Genomic DNA, 22,753 nt, shown 5'->3' with positions numbered 1-22,753 from the left:
AGTTATTACATGCAATGGTTACAGAAACATTGTATTATGTATATTACATTTGAAATACAGTGGTGGCTTAAAATTATTTTTTTAAATGCGTGCAGGGCTAGGCAAAACAGTACCCAGGTTTTGAATTAAACACTATTTTACCATTATCAGCATTACATAAAGAAGACATGTGTAGGTTCACTGTAATTTTGGACAGTGAATAAAATGATTATATTTGCAAAATCATGTCCCCTGGTTCCTATCAACACCTCACCTACATCTCAGTGAGGAAATCATTTTGAAATATCGGTGGAATTCCCCTTTAACCAAATCCCAGTTTGAGCAATCTTATGATGATGGCAGCTTTCAAATACTCTGGGAGAAAAAAAGTCCAGCAGAAATGTCTTGAAATAGCTTCTTTCCTGTTGAAATATACCTGCATACCTCTGAATTAAAATACCCACTGCATGCACTGTAAGAGTGTCATGGTCTCTATGCACATGTACAAAGGTATGTACTAACTAGTTGCTTAAGTAACAGTTGGTATACTCAGAGTTTTTTTAAATGATACTACCCACATATGTTAGTGAGGAAAATGAATTTGCTTTTTATTCAGTTACAGTTTAGTCATTACTTTGGTGATAGACCTGTCACAAATATTACAAAATCACCTAATTGCAGTTGTTTAAGATAGCAATTATTTGAGCTGACTGCTGTCACTTTCCAGTCATTAGATTTCACACTTATATTGTGGCCTCAGCATAGGGCACGATGCAGAGGAGGCCATGATTTCCACTGCGAGAAGTGTTCTTCTATTCAACACCAAGGCAGAAAGGCACATACAGAAGCATGAATCCAAGGTCAACACTAATCATACACCTCCCCCTCACGGTAGACCAACCCCCAACACAAAACACACTAAACCCACACTCTGACACAAAACAACACAACTTAAACTGAAGCAACAACAAAATAAACATCAAAAAACAGTCCTTTTCAGAAGGGCACACACCTACTATGAGCCTCCACACATGGCCACGCCTCCAAAGTAGCTAAAGGCATTTATTGGTCCTGATTGAACAAATGTGATCCAGATCATCTTTCCATCTAAATAATTGGATCAAGTGAGATAGATTTGGCCTAGAGCTGAATTCTGCAGGAAGGTATCACCAGGAGCAGGTTGGTGTCCACTGTTTTAGAGGCTGTAAACTCTTCAGACATCTGGTTCCTACCACCACCACTGTGAACAATTCTGAGTTACGAGCATGGAGCATTTCATCAAACCACTCAGAATAACTTTGTTTACATCTTAATGACTTAATTATGCACACATTTTAAAAGATTGGTGGAATTCCCCTTTAATTATTCTTTTTTTTTTACCTGAGTGCTGTAGCACTTCTACTAAAGCTGTTTTGAGAAGGTACTTTTACCCATTATTTCATTACAGTAACATTACTTTTTCTTGCATATGGGTTTAGACTACTCTACTCAACTCTGCTGTTATATTTGCCGTTATTTGTTCATATATTGCTTAAAATGAGAACAGAAATCTGTCATCTTATTTTGACTGATTTAATCTTTAAAAGTTAACTCTCATACTGTTTCATGAAAGTGCTACACATTTTAGTTTTAGGCCACTAGTGCAGTAACAGGAAGCTTCAAGTGAGACCTTATAGGTTTGTGTATGTTAAAAAGGGTTTTGAATGTTTACATTTATTTGAATGTTCGACTTTGCAAAAAGTTTTCGGTGAGAGAAATTCAAATAAACAGCATAAAAAGGAGACTTACATGCTCTCCCTGCTGTTTTGTGCACAGGGACATACAACTGTGTGTCAGTGTGATACATTTAGTGAATCATAATTTATTACTTATTAATGTTTGTCTTTATATATTTGTGGTGATGGCAATATAATTATTGCAATCACAATTATATTGGCTGGTAAAGGTGGTGCAGTATAATTATATGATGAGACATTATTCACTGTTACTTAAATCTCTTATTGCTTGTGTGTCTGTTGTGATTTAGGTTGCAGCTGATAGATGATCTGTCATATGAAGATGTGAAAAAATGCTACCGGGGATCAGTGAGTGCATCTTTCTTACTCTCTCCCTCATGATTTCTGAGAATATGCCATGCAACACTTAGTACTTTCATATATAGAGAGTATTTCCTGGTTTTGCATTCGGTGTTGTCGTAACATGTTTTAAAATGCCTACTGTCTCGGTATGTGGTCCCTTTTTTTTCCAAACCCATAATTTCCTTTGAGCTTACTGTCATCAGTATTATAGAATTTAGTTGTTATTTACAATTTAGACAGTTACGAACAAGGAGTTTAGGGCTAAATGTACTACTTTATGCCACAGTAATTGGGCTTTGTAATTGGGAAAACTCCATGCCATGGCTTTACTTACTGTTCTTCAGTCCCTGATTTAATCTTCAGTGTTCTGCGTGTGTTAACTGTGTTTTAACACGATTGAGTTCTCTCTTCCATCCTCTACCTTGGGTTCAATGGGCTGCAATTCACATGTTTCACAGGCTACATTGAGGCAATTATGTGGTTAACCATTAAGAAAGAGTCATAAATTACATGTTTGGTGAGTTTTTTTATCAGGTGGGAATCTCCACTTAAATTTCCAGTTGAGTGCCAAGTGTGAGACTTCCTGACTGCACTAGTGTTGATTTGCAGTTGTGAATGGAGGAGAGCAGAGAGCTTTGAGCTCAGAGAGAACTGTGAGTGTAGTTCAGCAATAAGGTGGTTTGTGAGATGTTTAAACACCAATGTAAGGAAATTGGTCTTGGTTGAAAGTAGGCATGATCGGGCATTACTCTTAGTGGCTAATTTATTGCTGAAATTGGTCAGCTGACTGGACTAACTGTGGTATTAAGCACTAGTTTTAAACACATACCACTTATAGTCCTACAAAAACCTAAGTTTTTATAAATGGAGTTACAAGCATATTATGATTACCGTTATTATTAACGCTACATGCCTCTTACACTGTGTGAGCATTTAATAATGAATGGACCAAGAAAATGGTTCAAAATTGCTTGAAATAAAATCTCTTAACATTCATATAGACTGAAAGTTAAGAATGTTTTCCATCTCCTATAAAGCTAATGTTTTGCAGTTACAGTCATATGCAAAAATTTGGATGCCCCTGTTCAAATTATATTTTGTTCAATTTAATACATCCTCTGCAGTGAACAAACTCATCTATAGCTTTTTTCTGCAATTTTTAGTGCACAAGTTGCGTTTATTTGCTAAGTATAAAATGTTAGAAAAAAATGAAACACATAAAACGTGCCATTACTTTTGCACAGACCACATTTTATGTTTTATGTATTCTTTCAGTATGTTAAATTCACCAAATGAACAGTAATATACATGTGCAGGAGTGTGTTCTCTGTAGAGGATTTGTGCTTATTTTCCTTTAGAAAATCAACAAAACATCATGTGACCTGGGCGCCCAAACTTTTGCATACGAGGTTTTCTAATAATAGCGACAATATGAGTCAATATACACATAATAAAAAAGCACTATTGAGATTTGGAAGTATTTACACAGATGAGATAATATCAGCGTATTTTACTAGAGGGTGGAGCTTCAGTATACCAATTTAAAGTATGAGTGTCTCTTTATCCAATCAAAGTCTAAGATTTTAAAGTTTTTCAACGGGAAGACAAACTGTGTCAAATCAGCTCAGCAAAGCCAGCGCTGTCCCTCTAACCGAGCCGACCTCTCTCTTCTCACAGACCGTCAGCAAGTACAACTCTCAGTACCACAAACTCTTCCAGAACGTTCCTAAAGAGGAGATCCTCATGAAAGGTAGATTATCAGATTCTTCATTCACTCATACATAATGAGTAGCGTCTACGTGTTATTCTGCACACGTAGTGCTGCTTAAGCTGTCAGTTTACTTTAATGTTGAATAACGTCTGTGTCGTAGTAAAACCTCTTGTATCTGACATGGAAGCTTTATAGGAGCAAATAATCTTAATTTTAATGTGCGCTTATATAAGAACACAAAGTCATTTTGGGCCATTTCTATTGGTCCATTAATCATGACGTTCACACATTTTAAATGACAGCTGGCGTTTTCAAAAAGTATAAAAATAAATAAATGATTGAGGTATGATGTTTTGGTATGATAGTGATGATAGTGATGATGATGATTACAACCTTTGAACTGTTTGTATGCCTGTGCAGATGTGCACCTGTGGCCTGTTTTTGGTATACTGTTGAATACTGTGGGGTTATTACTTATAGATTGCTCCATACGAAGTAAAAGTGAAAGTGCTCTGATTCTCACTCTTAGTGTACTCGTGTGCTCTCCTGAGGGACATCCTGCTGCAGGGACGACTCTACATCTCCCGCAACTGGCTCTGTTTCTACGCTAACCTGTTTGGCAAGGATATCAAGGTTAGTGCTTTACAGTTTAGGGAAGTAGACCATATAGTTTTACACCAGACTGAACAATTTTACCTTTGGCACACATTCATATAGATGTTGTAATTGGCATTGTTTTAAGAATGTTTTTACAAAAATGAAAAAAAGGAGTGTTTTCCCGTCCAGTAGCTGGATGTGGAATGTAGCTGTAGGTGGAAACTGCATTGTATTTTTGACACTGATGTAGGACAAGTACACTTTTCCTAAATCCTTTGCTTAATCATTTAGGGCAATAACAGAAATGGTCTCAATGGTCTTTGCCATCCTGCATTTTGCAAACTTGCACTTTGTTCTGCTCTCCTGTTTCCAATAGTTCAATAGTTGAACACGTTCTAACCAGCTGGAACAACGTTCTTTTACTGCCTTTTATTACCACACACTGCAGAGGTATTTCTTATTGCTGTCGTCATGTTCCTTCCCAGTTCTTCTCAGAACACTCACATGTCTGTACAAAAAGTCTACAGAGACAAACATATACTGTGGTTTCTTGCACGACAGTGAAAGCAGAGCTCATATTTATCACATTATCTCAAAGAAAGAGAACCTGTCTGATAAAATCCACCCTGTTCATATAAATGAACCAGATTAGTATAAAAAAAAAAATCCAAGATCAGTACTATTACTTTGGATGACAAATGTACATTCAGGTTAGTGTAATGCTGTTCTAAATGGCTCAAGAGGCTCCTTTGACTCAGTACACCCTAAACTACTAACCTTGCTGTTACTCTTTGTTTGTTTACCCTTTTGCTGGACTAGGCTTTTATTTTTTTTTCTGGGTTTTTTTTTGTTTGGTTTGTTTTTACTCGGAGTGTACAGAAAGCACAAAGGTCTATCAGACTGAACTACAAGCCATTGCCTGCATTTTCATTTTACATATTTTTACTATCTTCGTTTATAATTTTGATTGTTATTTATTTATTTATGTTTATTTTTTATTTATTTGGTTACTTAGTTGGTTGTATATCGCTTATTTTCGTTTTAATTGTAGTTATTTTTTACACAGAAAGACAAGCAAAGCACTGAATAGTGAATTTTGGCTCATATGAAAACTATAGAATGAATTAGAGAAGTATAATTGCCAATATAAAGAATAGAATATAAAGTAAAATAAAATGTGTTTTTTAATAGAAACTTGGAATTTTCTGAGATTAAAATCTTTCATATTGTGGTTATTGAAACAATTTAATGTTTATCTGTTCTATAAGATATTTCACCTGCAGTCTGTTTTTTTCAGATTCTTAAGAATAGTAGTACAGAACTGCAGGCCTCCATAAAATTCTGAGCCTGTTGTTGTCCATAAGCGAGCTTCTCAGTCAGCAGCTGTGATGGTGGAAAAACTTACCAAGCTAGAACTAGCCAAAAACTAGCAGAATACGATTCAGAAAGATGGGCTGTGAAGCGCTTTACAGACTGGCTGGAACAAAACAACATTCAGGCTAATCTGGCTATTTTGAAATGATGAGCTCAGCTGGATATTGTGACAGTGTAATGGCTTTGTCTGTGATGCAAAAGGCCATTGCACTTTTTTGACAGAAGGAAGTGATGGAATTGCCAGTATCAAAGCACTGAAGTAAAAGTTTTAAAGTTAAGCCTAAATTTGTGGCTTTTTTCTCTCCCTGATTGAAAAAGGGAATTTCCTCCTAAAACTATGCTAATCATTTCTGTCTCTCTGTCTCTATTTCAGGTGGCCATCCCTGTAGTCTCTGTTCGTCTTGTAAAGAAGCACAAAACAGCTGGACTGGTCCCTAATGGGCTGGCCATCACTACAGACACCAGTCAGAAGGTTGTGTAAAATGCACACAAACACACACGTCAGCATATCTGCTTTCTCATACAATAGAGTCTTTTGTTTTGCACGCTAACTATATACAAACTAAACGTCCGGTGGACGTTTAGAGCAAATGACTGTCAGTCAAAACACTGATGATGCAATGAGCAGTGTTCAAAGATTCAGTACATCACACAAAAAGTAGTTGAACATTTGATCATTCACCTCAGATGTTCTATAACATGACATAATCTCTGTCGAAGGAACCATTGTGCTCTCCGATATCACAAAATGACCACTTATGCATTTTTTATGAAAAGAAAACTATTGTTTGAATGGTTGAAAAATTTTTAGCTCAGAGATGTGTCTTGTGATGATGACGTTGATTAACATAGTAGTAAGGCATTAGAGACTGCTAAGTGAAATCTGGGTCTTAAACATCTTTTAAATGTGTTTTCACAGTATGTTTTTGTCTCGCTCCTGTCTCGGGACAGCGTCTATGATGTCCTCAGGCGAATCTGCACCCATCTGCAGGTAAAACAAAGACATGCATATTCAAGAGCATACACAGAGCACGCACAAACAACCACTCAATCGATCACAGCCATAGAAAATGACCAAGAGAACTAAGGCTGCATCCAAAGCCCCATATGACCATGCTATGATAATACACCAGCATTAGACGTCCAATCATTAGTGTGATGTGTACAGTATGGTCGTCTGTGGTATTGGACGCAGCCCGGGAAATTTGGACAATGCAACTTCTCGTTGAACGTGTGACTTGTGGAATGTGAATGTGTTCAGGTAACAGGGCTGAGTGAATGCTGTGGGGCATTAAAATGTCATAATTTTCATAATGTGTGGTTATAGTGGGTGGGAACAAAAAGGTTTAGGTTTTAGTCATGTTTCTAATTATTAATTATTATATATAAACATAGGTGTGAAGGACACTTTACCTGTTTTACACATCTTTTCCTTTACATACATATCTGTACATGCAATCAGTAGGGCACAAATGGCACCCCAAACATGAAATCACCCATAATATTAATATTAATCAACATTTTAGGTGAAAGAACACCACTGTAATGTAACTTTGTGAATGTAACTTTGCTGTGCAGGTGAATGGTAAGAAGAGTCTGAGTCTGAAGCAGTATCTGGAGGAGCCTGGCTCATTGTCAACGGTAAGAAATTCTAAAAAAAAATAAAATACAGTCTGTTACTTTCACACACTCACTCCACTACAGTCTGTTTCCATCATGTATTTATAGAACATCCTGCTACACTTTATGCAACACTGTTGACTCAGTGCAGGTTCAGCTGTGTCTGTTTGCTTGACGTGTTGGCAGTCAGTGACTGTTGACTGAACCACCTATAGCTGAACTGTTAGGTGCAGGTGACCCACAACATTTACCTTATATGAATGCATCTGTGGAAATACTGACACTGATGGATCAAATATTTTATATGTACTTAACTGGCCACTTTATTCGGAAACACCAACCTAGTACATTCATGTTACCTATGTACAGTTAGAGACTGTAGCCAAATAGATGCTCAGTTTGTGACCACAGAACCACTCTTGACTGGATATTTTTGGGTGTCTGATGAACTCCCAACCTAGCAGTTTCCAACAAAGTGAGAGTAACCTTGGATGATCATTATGCTCAGTGTGTATGGAAGAGGGAGATGTGTTTCACCCCACACACACACTCACACACTTAGAATACAAACAAATCGCTGCCTCTTCAAAAAGTCTTCAAATCTGTCAGATCCACTTTCTGGTCTTTTCCGGGTTTTGTAATCACTGGTAGATCTTACAATATGTGGCCAATCAGTTACAATAGTTAAGTTTACTAACCATGATTACAAAATCCATGGCCGGAAACTGTTTTGAAGGCCTCTATCTTAAAGCTTAAACCTCAACCTATTATTCAGTTATTCATCCAATTAGGGTGGTCACTCACACCTGATCCCTGTTCTTTAAGTAAAACAGGGTGGTCACTCACACCTGATTGCCATCCCAATGAAACACCTGACTAATTTCACCTTCGAATTATCTGCTAGTCCTAAAGGTTCACACACTTTTGCCACTGACAGATATGTAATATTGGATCATTTTTCTCATTTTTTCAGTCAAATTTATGCAGAAATCTAGAAAATTCTAAAGGATTCACAAACTTGCAAGCACCACTGTACACTGGATGTTGTAACATTGCTGTGAGTATTAGTGAGGTCAGGTACTGACGTTGGATGATTAGTTGTGGATCATAAACGGCACTCCAGTTCATCTCAAAGGTTTTGGATGGAAATCATCACTCCAGAGAACACAGTAACACTGCTCTACAGCCCAGTGCTGAAGTACACCTCTTTCTCTTTCTCTCTCCCTCTTAGGATGAGTTCCCGGTGACCACTGATTTCCCCCCGGTGTTAAAATGGCGCAGGAAGCCATCTGTCCCTTCTGTCACTTCCTCTCTGCCTGATCTTTTGGGGAACTCCACCAGTAGCCTCAGTGCAGGAGATGCTCCTTTCACCAGCGATGCCCCACTGGAAGGTACAACCCTCACACTATCGTGCTACCATACCACTGCACGCATCACTTCATCCACCCTAATCTGTCATATATGTAATATTAAAAATCATTGAAAAGTCATTTGTATTTAACCTACGTCACTAAGCTAAATACAGTCCAATCCAGTAACGACTGATGTATAACTGCTCCTTTTGTGCTGCTGAGGTTTGCATGCAGTCAAAGCACACAGCTGAATCCTCTGTTAGATAAGCAAACGATTACAGCTGTATGTGACACAGCTGAACTTTTGCTAAGGACTTTATCTAAACCTGTGCAGTCTTAGACATTGTATACCCCCCTCACACTGTGTAATTAGTCTCACTTTGTTTCTTCATTCATTACTCATTATTTTATATTCATTAGTCATTTCTTTATTCCTCTCATAACTCTTACTGCTTTTGTTGTGTTAACGTTTCTCTGTCTGGGGTCGACCAGAGGAGGATGGGTTCCCCTTTTGAGTCTTGGTTCCTTTCAAGGTTTCTTACTTTGCTCTTAGAGAGTTTTTTCTTGCCACTGTTGCCCTTGGCTTACTCACTAGGGTCTTAGACCCAGATTTCTGTAAAGTTGCTTAGTGACAAGAAAAGAACTTGAAAGTGCTTTTGTGCAAAAAGTGCTATACAAATATATTTGAATTGAATTGAATGGAACCGAATAATTCAGGGACTGTATATTCATCCACTGAATTGACAGAACAAATAATCATGTTAATGGATAGATTACAAAACCTTCATCACTATTTAACAGCATCATGAACTATTTCCTCAGTCCTGTACAGACTCCACAGCTAAACAGTTTCACAATAGTTTGTGTTTCAGTTCAGAATGTAAACACATGTAGTTAACTCCCCAATTCAAATATTTATTTAAAGCATTAAGACTAACATTGAAGGCTGCTGTTCGTGATAAGAGTAGTGTTTAAGGTCTTTACCCTACAGATACCACTGAGATGGTTGGTAATATTTGAACAACTGTACAGCAAAAAATACCCCCAAGACTTAAAGAAACAAGTTTTATTTTCTTTTATATCCTCATAATCAGACGTCCAGTAGTGTAAAGCCTTGCCTTTGCGTTTCCACTCCCTTTCCAGCATAATCCTACTGAAGACTGGTTTTCATACATCCAGAAGAACTAGAAGAGAACATAAAAACTTTTGTGAACAGGTTTTTCAAGTAACCAGACACTTGACCTCTTCTCGATTGTCCACGTGCAACAGCATATTATTCAGCTTGTACACAGACAAATAATGAAAATGATTGAGCTATTATTAAGTTATAAGAATGACAAGTAGAAATTTGTTTCCTAACTGGTTCACAAAAGTAAGAATTGCAAACAAAACAATTTGTAATTTGATTCCATACAGTGAAGTAGATGTGGAGTAATTTATTTTAGCCTTAGACAGTGAGTTAGACCGAACTAGTTGATCCCATGACCTGCTTTGGGACAAGGAAATTAATGCTACCGTCAAAAGATATACTACCAGTCAAAAGTTAGGAATCACTTACCATATTCATAAATAAAGGTATTTTTAGATGTTCTTTTCAATATTTCAAGAATGCTGTGAAGAAGAAGTGAATAAAATGATAAATAATATACTGTAAGAATCTGTTTACATTCATTTTGGTCAAGTTGATATTTGATGTCAACTTTTGAAATATGGTGAACGTAACTTCTTAGTGTTACACAGTTTTAGAATCTTCTACAGCTCCAGTCATCATTCTGGACCCATCTAAAAATGCTGAATTTTTATTTACAGCTTCCAACAATTTCAGACATTTGAACAGAAGTGAAGAAGAACCCAAAACCAGAAAGTTGAAGCAAAAAACACTAGAAAGTAATTTTCAATGAGCACACTTGATGAATATACAAGCAATTCTCCCAGCAAATGTTCTAGTTTAAGACATTCAGTTTCTGCATTGTGCTGTAACTGTTGCTGTTTTGTTTTATATTTTTCAGAGAGGCATCTGGAGGCTGAAAAAATTCTGCTGACTGAGCCAGTGCCTGAGCTAGGACACATTGAGTACCAGCTCCTCAAATTCTTCATCCTACTGTATGTACCACAACCACATCTGCTCTGTCAGAGAGTGTCAGCAATTGTGTAGAGATAATTAGTGCAGATAACTGGATATGAAAGTGCAGCTTTATAGCCGTATTGCTGCTCACTGCAACTTGTGTGTTATTTTACCCAACTATTAGCATATTTTAAATATCTTTTCATTCCATGGTTTGATTTCTTTTTTATATTTCTATAGTACCAGTATTAAAGGCCCTTGTATAAAAATCTGCTTTAAGAAACTTTATATTTTTTATATATATAATTCTAAACCTTTATTTTTTCTCTCTTTACTTAGACATTTCAGTTTAATATTTGGTTATAAATTAAGATCATATCTAAAGTTTAAGCTTAGAGTTTGGTTTAGAATTAGAGAGAATTAATTTAGTTACACTGATATTTGGATCAACACTTAGTCCTCCCATGTATGCTAATGTAGATATGCATGTGTGCATCTCCACAGTATTATACTGCTCATTATGTCATCATGTTACCTGGCCTTCCGCGTATGCAGTCTGGAGCAACAGTTGTCCTTCCTCAACACACAGCCTACCTTACCAATGAGAGAAAGGTGAGCATTTCTTATGCCCAGGCCCATTTCTGAACATTTGGGGTCCTATGCAGCATCCTACCCTAGTTTTATATGTTTTTATGTGCAAGAATAGAACAAACATTAATACTTAAATGGCTCCTATCATACAAAAACAAATTTTCCTCACTTATTTTTTTAAATAAAAGTTTGATGTATGTAAACAGGTTCACAGGTTTTGGTTCAAAAAACAATTTTTATATCCATTTCTGACAGTGAGGGACATGCAAGGCACTTAAGATAATCAGAAAAAAATAAGTTTTCTTTGGAGACTATGTACTATTTTACCATTATCGACATAACATATGAAACTCATGAAACACACACAGGTTCACTGGTGGTTTGGATAATAAATAAAATGGCTTTATTAGTGTTGTTGACATCATGATCCCTGGTTCCTATCACCATCACTGTTAATACATCATTAAGTTTCTCTACAATGAATGCTTCTGAATGATTTTGCACCTCAATGAATGAATTATGCTGAATTTTTTGAAAAATTAATAGAATTCCCCTTCAAATGCATTGTAAAAAAAAAAAAAATACATATTCCGTGGTGGCTCTGGGATCCTAAGCAAATACTACTACTGCTTATAACAAGAAAGAGCCCTGCTTAAGGGTCCAATGTTTAGCATCAATGTTCTTAAACCTGTGTCAGGCGTTAATCGATGGACCCTGAAAAGTCTCAAACAAGTAATGGAGTTGCCAATACTAGTTATGCATATGTGTGTTTGTGTGGTTGTCTGTCTGCAGGTAACACAGGCTGGAAAACTGTACTTCTGTTATCCATCCATTAACGGATGTGAGGAATTACCCAGGTGTCGTGTACTGGAAAGAAAATCTGCTCATCCACCATAGGAGCTGTAGTGAAGTAGCACTTAACCAATGGACCGATAGAGGGCGCCAGAGATTCCTACAAAATCTGCACTACTGACTAGCTGCACAGAGGAAAATAACAGGAATGAAGACTGCTGGGCATTAATTCTGTTGTACCATTTTACTTTGGGAAGTCTTTCACATTGTACAACACCATGACTAAAAGACTAAGGACACATTAGGACAATAGAACACATTGTCATTTCCTTTAATATTTCACATGCCAATCATTTCTAGACTTTGAAATGCCACCATGGTGCCAGTGCATGTTTACTTTACTGGAGAATTTACACAAGGATCTTTGCTTGGGAAACTGTATAGTGAAGGAAAACATTTCAGATAACAACATCAGTCACTCATTTCACCCCAAACAATAGATTTGCCTTAATCATATGAGTGTCATTCTGTTTCTGTTTGACAGCCCCATAGTGACTAATATGGATGAAGGGTTGATGTATTGTCAGTGATGTGTCTGTTGAATGTCTTGTGAGATTCGGAATGTTTCTTTGACGGCCGACCTGAAACGAGCTGAGTCGACTGTAGGAGCAGACAGAATTACAGTGTGGTACCACTGCAAAGACACAAAGCATGAGGTGTCGAGATTAATGGCAATCATGCAATTAAGTTAACAGCAAAATGAGTTTGCCTGTCATTGTATGATCGTGCCTACTAACTTTGCTCTTGATGTACTAAATGTCGTCATAGGAAATGGTTACATGTAGCAATGTACTTGAAATATGCTGTTGCATTTCAGGCATGGTTAAACATACAAACCCAATTTTAAAGAAGTTGAAACGGGAGATAGAAAAATAGGAAAGAGTGATTTGTGAACTGTCTTTTATGAGTGTTGAATTGAAAACTGCACAGAGAAGAGATATTTAATATTTTACCTTTAGAAACATTTACCTTCTCACTGATATTTGTAAATATATACTAATTCCAAGTTTGAACCTTTTCACAGGTAAACAGGTGAATAGGTAACAGCTGATGCCATCATAAGCATTCACAAAAGGCTGACTATACGCGTGTAGTTCAACAGTTTAAGAACGTTTTTCAGTGCATGATTGCAAAGAAATTTAGGAATTTCATCATCTACAGTCCTAAACATTATTAGATGCTTCAGAGAATCTGGAGAAATCTCATAAAGGACACGGCCGAAAACCAATATTGAATGCCCATGACCTTTGTCACTGCATTAAAAACTAACATGCTTCACTAATGAATATAACCACATGGGCTCAAAAATACTTCAAAAAAACCCTTGTCAGTAACCACAGTTTGCGACTGCATCTACAAAAGCAGTCCAGACCTGTCTCCCATTGAAAGCATGTGGCACATCATGATTCACAGTATACAACAACAGAGACCTCTGACTATTGAGTGGCTGGAGTATTATATCAAGGAAGAATGGGAAAAAATTCCACTTTCACAGCTACAACAATGGGTGTCCACAGTTCCTACACGATTACTGACCATTGTTGAAATGTTGTTAGGAACAGGTTGCAGGCAACGGATGCAGGCAGTGTTTTTATTGACATTTTTTCTACTGTCCCAATTTTTTTGGAATTGGGTTTGTACTAGAGAATGTAGTAGATAGATGAATGGAGAGAGTGTGCGTTCAAGTGCACATTCACTATATTTATTTGTGTGATATTTTGTACAGAAACATAGAGAAATTTTATCTCGATGAAAATATATGCTCACAGTGTACAGCATAGAGTTTTTTAACTGTCAAACACTCATTGTTTAGATAGCAATGACTAATAAACTGCTTTAACTAGTGCCTGTGTTTATTTCATTTTATCCAGTACTATATATACAGTTCCATATAAAGAATATCTCAGTTCATTGTGTGCAGTGTTTTATGATTGTGGGAAGTTGAAGAAAAGTCACAGCAAGGCTTTTCAGCTGGTTTCCCATGCATGGATTAAGTCTAGTCATGGACTGAATTGTAATACTTACGGTGATTTACTGTTAAAAAACCTTTTTAGTTCAGGCTTAGGCATAATAAGCTAAGGAAAGCCTGCACCTTACATTAGTATCTGTAGCAATCCAGCATGTATTTCTCTACTTCTCAAACTATGTCCATTTTGCTTTTATGAAAGGTTTTGTCATGTGCTTTAACCTGAAATGCATGATATTGACTGTAATGAAATGATTTTGGGGGAGTACTTATTAAATATACAGTGATAGAGTCATATACATTGAGTAGAATATACATTAATGTATTCATAATTAACAATATATACTCTATTACAAAGCAGTTGGATGTTGTGGGAAATACTAGCTAGCTGTTTTATGTTGTGTGTATTCTTATGTCCAGTAGGGGGCGCTACAGCCTATGGCTTGAGATATAATTGAGTTTTTTGGTACTTGCAGACCTATGGCTGAAATTTTGATCCTCAACAATATTGATATTGGTATAATATTGATGTGCATCATGGTTAATGGCTTTTATCAATTGATTGTTGTGAATCCTACAGATGTCCTGCAATCGTACCAACTGTCTTCACCACTATTTCCACTCCTCGTGTTCTTTACTCTCTCAAATATAGGCAGCACATTGCCAAGGCAAAAAAACAAATATCTGCCCATTCTCTTGGTCAGGAAGAGGATCTACTTGCCAAGGTCTTCTGTCTGTAGGCTTCTTTGTAACCGCATCATTAAATATACTGTTTTTTTTGGTCTGGCAGACTTAACACTGCAGGCTATGTGATAAATGAATTTATGAAGATGAAAGGTTGTAGAGGGCTGAGGATGTGTTTATACACATATACAATGGCCAAAAGGATTGCTCACATGCACGTACAGTCATATGCAAAAGTTTAGGCGCCCCTAGTTAAATGACGTTTTCTTGATTTTCTAAGTGAAAATAAGCTACACATCTTTTATAGAGGATACATTTCTACTATTTTAACACATAATTTCTGTTTATTTGCTGAATTTAGCATTTTTGGGGAAAACATTACATTTAGAATGTGGTCTGTGCGAAAGATATGGCACATTTTATATCCCAAAATGTTAAACAAGAATTGTGCACTATTTTTTTGCAGAAAATGCTGCATTTTAGATTATTCTCTGTAGAGGATGTGTTAACTTGTTTTCACTTAGAAAACATGTCACTTGGCCTGATGTATTCAAACTTTTAGAGATGACTCTGTCATGCACTGAAGTTTAACAACTGTTTCTGATGTGTTTATTCTGTCTGTTCACTTAAAGGAAGAAAGCATCAAGAAATTACAGATGTTCCAACAATACAATGCAAAACACCACACAGTTCATTAAATTAAATTCAGACACGATTTAAAACCCATTAAGATCTGGCGGGGCTGCGTTGGGAAATGAGTGGAGAAGAAGCCGCTATAGACTGAGTGTGGACAGCAGTGAAGAATGTGTGGGATGCAGTTTCTTTAAATCATTTTTAAAACCTTATTAAAGGTATAATAAAGTTGTGTGAAGTTGTTTCCCAGAACAGAGGAGCTACAAAATGCTCATAACAAATACATCGTCATATCATAACATGGCCATGTGTTGGTACTATTCAACAGAGAACATCCATCAGTTTTTCACACAGAGGCCGAATACACTGGTCTTTTGGTAGTGAGTTAACGCTACATTTGCTTTGATTAGACCGTCTCTCTGGATGAGAGCATCTGCTATAAAGTAAATTAAGTTTCATTCACGTTCAGGTTGCCTTTTCTCCCTTTGAGCCCATGCCTGTTATACTGCTCTCGTGAACGTCTAGCAGGTTTGGACTTGGGACAAGACTTATTATATAAGCTGAGTGTGCTGTAAAAAAGTGTTTGCCCCTTCCTTATTTCCTCTGTTTTTGCATATTTGACCACACGAAATGGTTTCAGACGCTTACACAAGGAGAACATGAGGAAACAGAAAAAAGTTTTTAAATAATAATTTTATTTGTTTAAATATAAAAGTTCTGTGACAACCTATAGCACTCATGTGAAAAGTAATCGCACCCCTAAATTTATGATACAGGGGTATAACTGGCGGTGCCGCCTTTAGCAGCAACAGTTGCAACGAAATGATTCCTATAACTGGAGATCGGTCTGTCACATCTATGCAGAGGAATGTTGGCTCAATCAGAAATGCTTTAATTTAGCCACATTGGAGGGCTTTTAAGGATAAACTGCCCTTTTATGGTCTTGCCACAGAATCTCAATGACTAGGCCACTCCAAAACCTTAATTTTGTTTCTTCCGCGCCATTCACACGTGGACTTGTTCTTGTACTTTGGATCATAGTCTTGCTGCATAACCCAACTGCGCTTAAGCTTCAGATCGTGGACTGATGACCAGACATTTTCCTGAAGAATTTTCTGGTAGAGAAGAGAATTCATGGTTCCCTCAATTAGGGCAAGTTGCCCAGGCCCTGAAGCAGCAAAGCATCCAAACCCCATCACATTACCACCACCATGTTTGACTGTTGGCAAATGTGAAACAAGCTTTTATGTTTCTCTTTGTTTGCAGTGGTTTTCACCTTGCAACTCTCCTCTCCAAATCTGAGGTGAGTGTGGCCTGCATTTCCTTAGATGTTCATCTGGGTTTTTTGTGACTTCCTGGATGAGCCATCTGTTCTCTTGGAGGAATTTTGGCAGGCCGGACACTTCTGGGAAGATTAACTTGTTACAAGTTTTCTCCACTTGGAGATAATAGCTCTCACTGGGTTCACTGGGGTCCCAGACTCTTAGAAATTACTTATACTACTTTCCAGTCTGATATATTTTGCTAACTTTCTTCCTCATCTTTCAAGAATTTCTTTTGAATGCTGTGCAGTGTGCTACCTTTTGGCCTACTTCACATTGCTGGAAAGGTTCTATTTAAGTGATGTTTAAACAGGGCTGGCAGTAATCCAGCCTGGGTGTGTCCAGGTCAACTGATCCCAAATATCAACTGAATTGAGTTAACTTTATCACACAAGCCCAAATGGAGTTGGATAACTTAATAAATGGGATGATAAACTTCAATAAATGAAATGATCATTTAGAAAGTGTCTTTTGTGATTATTCAGTTTGCCTTTGTCTTATAACATGACCAGGCTATCTCTTCGTCAAAAAGAACTTGCAAAGTGCTGAATCCAGAAAAAGGTAAAAAAAAAAAAACTGAAACTGAAAAAGGTTCAGCGCTTCTTCATGCTGGGAAGGCCATGTGCTGAAATGCATCTGTGCATAATTGACAAGTTTAAGAAATATTTTGGCAATTGTATGAGTGCTGTCCACACTTTTTCTATTTGTCTTTGTCTTATATTAAATTTTGTTTGAAAATCTGAAACAATTAAGTGTGACAAATGTGCAAAAATAGAAGAAATTGTATTTTTTTTTGCCTATGGATGGAAAATTCCTCCCCACTGCCTTCACAGCAAAGAATAACCACAAATTACTGGGTTTGAATGGAATTAACCATTCATAACATTTCTAACAGTTTGTTTTGTTATGTTTGTAACAGTGGTGTAAAAACAACATTGAGGGTGAGTAATTCAGTGTTTTAAGAATTAACGTCCACTGTGTCTGACTTCCATCAAGTCTTATAGAAAAGATCAGTAAGTAGTTCGGTGAAACTTGAGTTTTCCGGGGTTTTGCAGTGCCAATCTGATGGCTCAAGGGAAGCCAGCAGTCTGAAATAACACTGCTGTGGATTTGTGGTCTATTGCTACATGATGTTTCTCGGCCAATTAAATCAAAATGAGGCTGGTGAGTGAAACTGGACTTCCTTTACTCCCTCATCCCAGTCAAATAAAAGTGCCCCTTTTACCCCTTACTCTTTCAACTTTCAAAAGGTCTTTTAATATCTGCTAAACAAACAGGAATTGAAATGTCATGATGTGATTTCCCACATTTTTCTCATGTGTTTTCCCTGATTGTTCTTGCCTTCTGTGAGCAGAGGCAGAGGAAACCACAAACAGTGCACACCTGCACACTAAACATTCTGAGGCCTCTGGGCTTGTATGGATTAGAATATAATATTCAAAAATGTGAACAGGACATTCTAGCCAGTGTATGTGATGGGGTGGGCCTAAGGTGGACTAGTTGCCACAGAAATTTGATTGGCTAGCACACATCAATATTCAGTATCTTAGTCTTGTTAGATAGCTAGGTAATTTTGATTGCCAGAATGTTGTCCTATACATTTTACTTGTACAGACTGTACAGAAGGGGGATGTGCCTCCAACAGGAAAAAGTTGTGCTGAATTAAAAGATAAATAGAACCCATATTACTCGACTGGAAATACTTCAGTATCAGTTACATAACATGGTAAAATGAAAAACGTAGTAGCAATGCCATTGTACCCATTAGTCTGGGCACGCCATTGCTTTTCCTTTCGATTTATAACCTACTGTGGACTGATCATAGCACTGGGTGAGTTTGACTGAACATGGTCCAGACTGTCTTGAAGCCCAGGGAAGGTATCTTCCACTCTGCTGCTAACCCTTTGTGCTAAAGATGGCACAATACCACTTTTTTTCTTTCACAATACTAGTGTTGAAACCGTACACTAACAATTCCAGCATTTTTTGCCGGACAAGATGTTGGCCCGATGCTGAGACCTGTTATCGGATCTGTGCCATCTCTATTGCTATCACAAACCCTGCTCTGAGCTACACTATGTGGCCAACAGTATGTGGACATCTGATCGTTACATCCATATGAGCTTTTTGGACATCCCTTTCCAAAACCATGGGCATTAATATGTTATCACAAAGTTGGAAGCATATAATTGTCTAAAATATCTGTGTAATACCCTTCACTGAAACTTTGGGGCTGAGCCCAAACCCTGAAAAACAACCCCTCCCCATTATCCCTCCTACACCAAATTTTACTGTTGGCACTATGCATTCTGGTAGGGAGCATACAACAACCCAGAATTCAGTTTCCACTGCTCCAGAGTCCACTAGTACGGTGCTTTACACCACTCCAACCTATGCTTGGAATTGTGCCTACTGATCTCAGGTTTATGTGCAGCTACTTGGCCATGGAAACCCATTTCACAAAGCTCCTTGTTCTGGTGTTGCTTCCAGAGGTGGTTTGGAACTCTGTAGTGAGTGATGCAACAGGGTATAGAAAATCTTTACATGCTTCAGCACTCGGTGGCCCCACGCTGTGATTTTGAGTGGTCTATCACTTTGAGGCTGAGCTGCTGTTGCTGCTAGACACTTCACAATAATAGCACTTACAGTTGACTGGGGCAGATATTTCATGAGCTGACTTGTGGCAAAGGTGGCCTCCTGTGACAGTGCCGTGTTAAAAGTCACTGAGTTCTTCAATACGACCTATTTTACTGCTAGAGTTTGTCTATGGAGATTGCATGGCAATGTGCTTGATTTTATACACCTGTTGGCAATTGGTGTGGCTAAAACAACAATAAAACCTAATAATAAGGAGGATACTTTTGGCCATACAGTGTATTTTCTATTCTAGTGTGGATCAAGTTAAAGATGTTGTTACTCTTCCCCTGAGACTAAGCTGTGTCATCTTAAGACTGATAGTGGACCTGGCAATAATAACAGCTGAAGGTTCAACAGTGTTTGTGAGTGAGAGCAACATGTAATTCACCTCAGCAAAAGTGCAGTGGTCCTTCTCCGGAAATTAGATGATGAATATATGATGCTATCAAAGTTTGATCTGATTTGAATCAGTCATTTGATCATCAGTTTCATGAAGTGTGTGTTTGCCTTCACGTTGGATTGTAAAAACAGAAAAGCATTGCCAGAAGCCCTTCGTCATTTGTGTTGGCAATGACTATTTGAAAGAATGAATTGTGCTTTGAAATATTAGAAGAGCCATAGATTTGACTAATTGTTTACCCAGATTCTCTGAAATTTTAGTACCTAGCGTAAAGAAGTAAGTTTTACAGCGTGTGGTTTGAAATGTGGTTTTCATTACAGCCCCTCTCTAAATCTCCAGCCATGGTTAAGGGCCTCAAGGATATTTCTGGCTGTTGGAAATGTCTAATGAAGTTGAGAAACGTTCATTAGTGTGAAACAACGTCCTCCAGCAGTTCTCAAGCAGGGCTTTTTTCTCCCTCTAAGCCCTGCATTGATGCTAGTAGTTCTGCAAAGTTTTCCTACCAAAAAATACATGCTGACCTGTTGTTCTACTTTTCTCACATGATTAAGGTCAGCATTTGGGAAGGTTAGCTGCTCCTAGATGGGCATAAAAGTTCTTGGTGAATGGCACTGTTCTCCAGGCGGTATTGCTGCATAATTCAAAACAGCATTCAGCAGAGTGTTTTATCTTTCAGATGGTGCACAATATGTCACAACAGAACCCAGAGGCCAATACCAGCCTTCTTTAAACTCATTTGTGCCCAATTGTTGCTTTGTAATTTTATGCACATTTTATTGCTGTTGGAACAAAACTTTGTATCTCCATTTTTGTTATTTTTCATTCTGAAAAATTCTTGAATTCAATTGAATTCAATCAATTTAATTACATTGTGTGAACATTTAATGGTCCAAAGTTACTTGGAATAAATCTCTGTACATTGACTTGCATCAAGTTGAGAAAGCTTATGCCTTAGCTGTAAAGTTACCATTTCCCTCAGTTTTCAAACAGAAAAAGAAGGCACATTGGCAACATTAGTGGACAGTGGGCTTACATGGGCCCATCTCCCAGTTTATGCTTAATAATATAATATAATATAATATAATATAATATAATATAATTGTGTACTACAATTTCAGCTTCCCATCTCACTTGTCTATGGGAAATCAGTAAATATTTTTTTTGGTGTACTAATTTATCCTCTACTTTTACAGCTTCGGTCAAAACATTCTCTGAATTGGGCCTGTTGTAAATGTGTCATGGTCGTAGACTGACTACAAGTGTTAAATGACTTAATACTAAAGCTTTTCTTTTATTAGGGTGTACTTTCCAAGTGCTTTAGACCTAAAAATATTTGAGATAAACAGACTTAACAGACAGAATAAAAAGGCTTTGGTGCTGAAATTTTCCATCTATATGTCCTGTTCACTCTATTTTCAGTAGAGATTAGCTGAACTGCCAGTCTTTGATTCATGATTTGTATTTCTGTCCTTTCACACGATAAAACTATTTAATGGTCAGCCTTTAGATGAACCCTCTCGAAAGATAGAATTGAAGTGAATCTAATCTGGGCATCTCTGACAGCACAAGAATTTTATGAATAAATGCATGCAATTCAACTCATAAATAACATAGATCACATAGTCAAACATCTGCAGTGTTTTTATTAGCAAAACAAATGTGGTTCAGAAGCAAAAAATTCTCTGTGTAGGGAGAGATGAGAGGGGATTCATGGAGTGTCTGACAGGACCGTTCATTTCTTGCCTCATAATTTGGAAAGCGGTGTCACAGGGCAGACACTGACAGTGAGCAGTAGTAAGAGAGAGTCAGGATCGCCTGCTGTTTTTAAACCCTTGCTGGAGTGACCTTTGTCTGACAGGAGCAGCGCATAGTTTTGAGGTAGCTGAGCAGTAAATCACTAATGGAATGGAAGGAAAAGTGGTGTTTTAAAGTGTTTCATCATGTTCTGTGTCACTTTCTGGTTTTGTGATACATATTGCTGGTTTGTGGTCATGAAACAGTTATGTGTGCTGGATCGTGTATAGGTGGGTAGAGTAGCCTAAACCCATGCAGAAGAAAATGTGTTGTTACTTTGGTGAGATAAGGACTCAAGCAAAAGTGAAAGTACTTTTCCAAATGACAATACTCGAGTAAAAGGATAAAAATGCTAGGCCTACTTACAGAACTGCTGTAAAAATTCTTAGTATCCATCCAGCATCTATCAGCCTTTCATTCACTCTCGGTCTAACATAAAAAATAAAGCTCAAAAGTCAGAGGTGTGCACAATAACAAAGCAGTACAGATGCTGTGACCAATGTAAAATATTAAAATTAACCACAAAAAAGGAATGAGTAAATGCCATTTAGGCACCATTTAGATGTATTTGTAGTTCCCTGAGCATTTTCAAAGGCTAATACTTACTTCTGCTTAGGTGTATTTGAAAAGGAAAGAAATTTTATGTTAAATACTATGTAACTGATAAGAGAGCAGATTCCTTTCCTTACAAATATACTTGAGCAGAAGCAAAAGTGTTGTGGTGTCAGCAGAAGAAGAAACACAGGGGTGGCCATGATTCTGCTGGGAAAAATGCTCTCTTTTCAACACACCAGCAGAAAGGGCACATACAGAACCCCAAACTCACGGGGGAGGTCACCTCTAGCCACACACCAGCCCTCACACAAACCCCCAACTAAACCCGCAATAAACACAATTTAAACTAACAACCAAAAACACAGTCTCTCAGTGCCAGCACCAGCCAGTAGGAGGACACTACAGTATTATCCTTTGAAAATGCTTAAAGAAGTACAAATACATTTAAATTGTGTACCTTTTGAGTGGCATGTTCTCCCTATTGCTGGGAGAACATGCCACTCGAAAGGTGTGCTAGATTCGCAATGATGCCACAGCCATCTG

General features: G+C 37.5%; 1 protein-coding gene across 4 annotated transcripts in view; it reads left to right on the top strand.

Annotated features, from left to right (window-relative positions):
• LOC118811825 (GRAM domain-containing protein 2A) overlaps nucleotides 1-14,064 on the top strand; it is a 30,894-nt gene extending 16,830 nt beyond the window's left edge. For 3 of the 4 annotated variants that reach the window (XM_036576350.1, XM_036576349.1, XM_036576353.1), the window contains 10 exons: nucleotides 2,006-2,063; nucleotides 3,735-3,807; nucleotides 4,298-4,401; nucleotides 6,113-6,211; nucleotides 6,659-6,730; nucleotides 7,318-7,380; nucleotides 8,591-8,750; nucleotides 10,721-10,814; nucleotides 11,281-11,388; nucleotides 12,160-14,064. In XM_036576350.1, the coding sequence (XP_036432243.1) occupies nucleotides 2,006-2,063; nucleotides 3,735-3,807; nucleotides 4,298-4,401; nucleotides 6,113-6,211; nucleotides 6,659-6,730; nucleotides 7,318-7,380; nucleotides 8,591-8,750; nucleotides 10,721-10,814; nucleotides 11,281-11,388; nucleotides 12,160-12,163 (835 nt within the window). In that variant the 3' untranslated portion in view covers nucleotides 12,164-14,064. Of the gene's footprint in view, nucleotides 1-2,005; nucleotides 2,064-3,734; nucleotides 3,808-4,297; nucleotides 4,402-6,112; nucleotides 6,212-6,658; nucleotides 6,731-7,317; nucleotides 7,381-8,590; nucleotides 8,751-10,720; nucleotides 10,815-11,280; nucleotides 11,393-12,159 lie in introns of those variants that run through there. The other variant, XM_036576351.1, reaches the window with a different exon arrangement.
• The last annotated feature ends 8,689 nt before the right edge of the window (nucleotides 14,065-22,753 follow it).

Source organism: Colossoma macropomum, unplaced genomic scaffold (assembly GCF_904425465.1).
Source record: "Colossoma macropomum unplaced genomic scaffold, Colossoma_macropomum, whole genome shotgun sequence".
Lineage (NCBI taxonomy): Eukaryota > Metazoa > Chordata > Actinopteri > Characiformes > Serrasalmidae > Colossoma > Colossoma macropomum.
The sequence above is the reverse complement of the archived record's forward strand: the minus strand, read 5'-3'. Positions and strand labels throughout refer to the sequence as shown.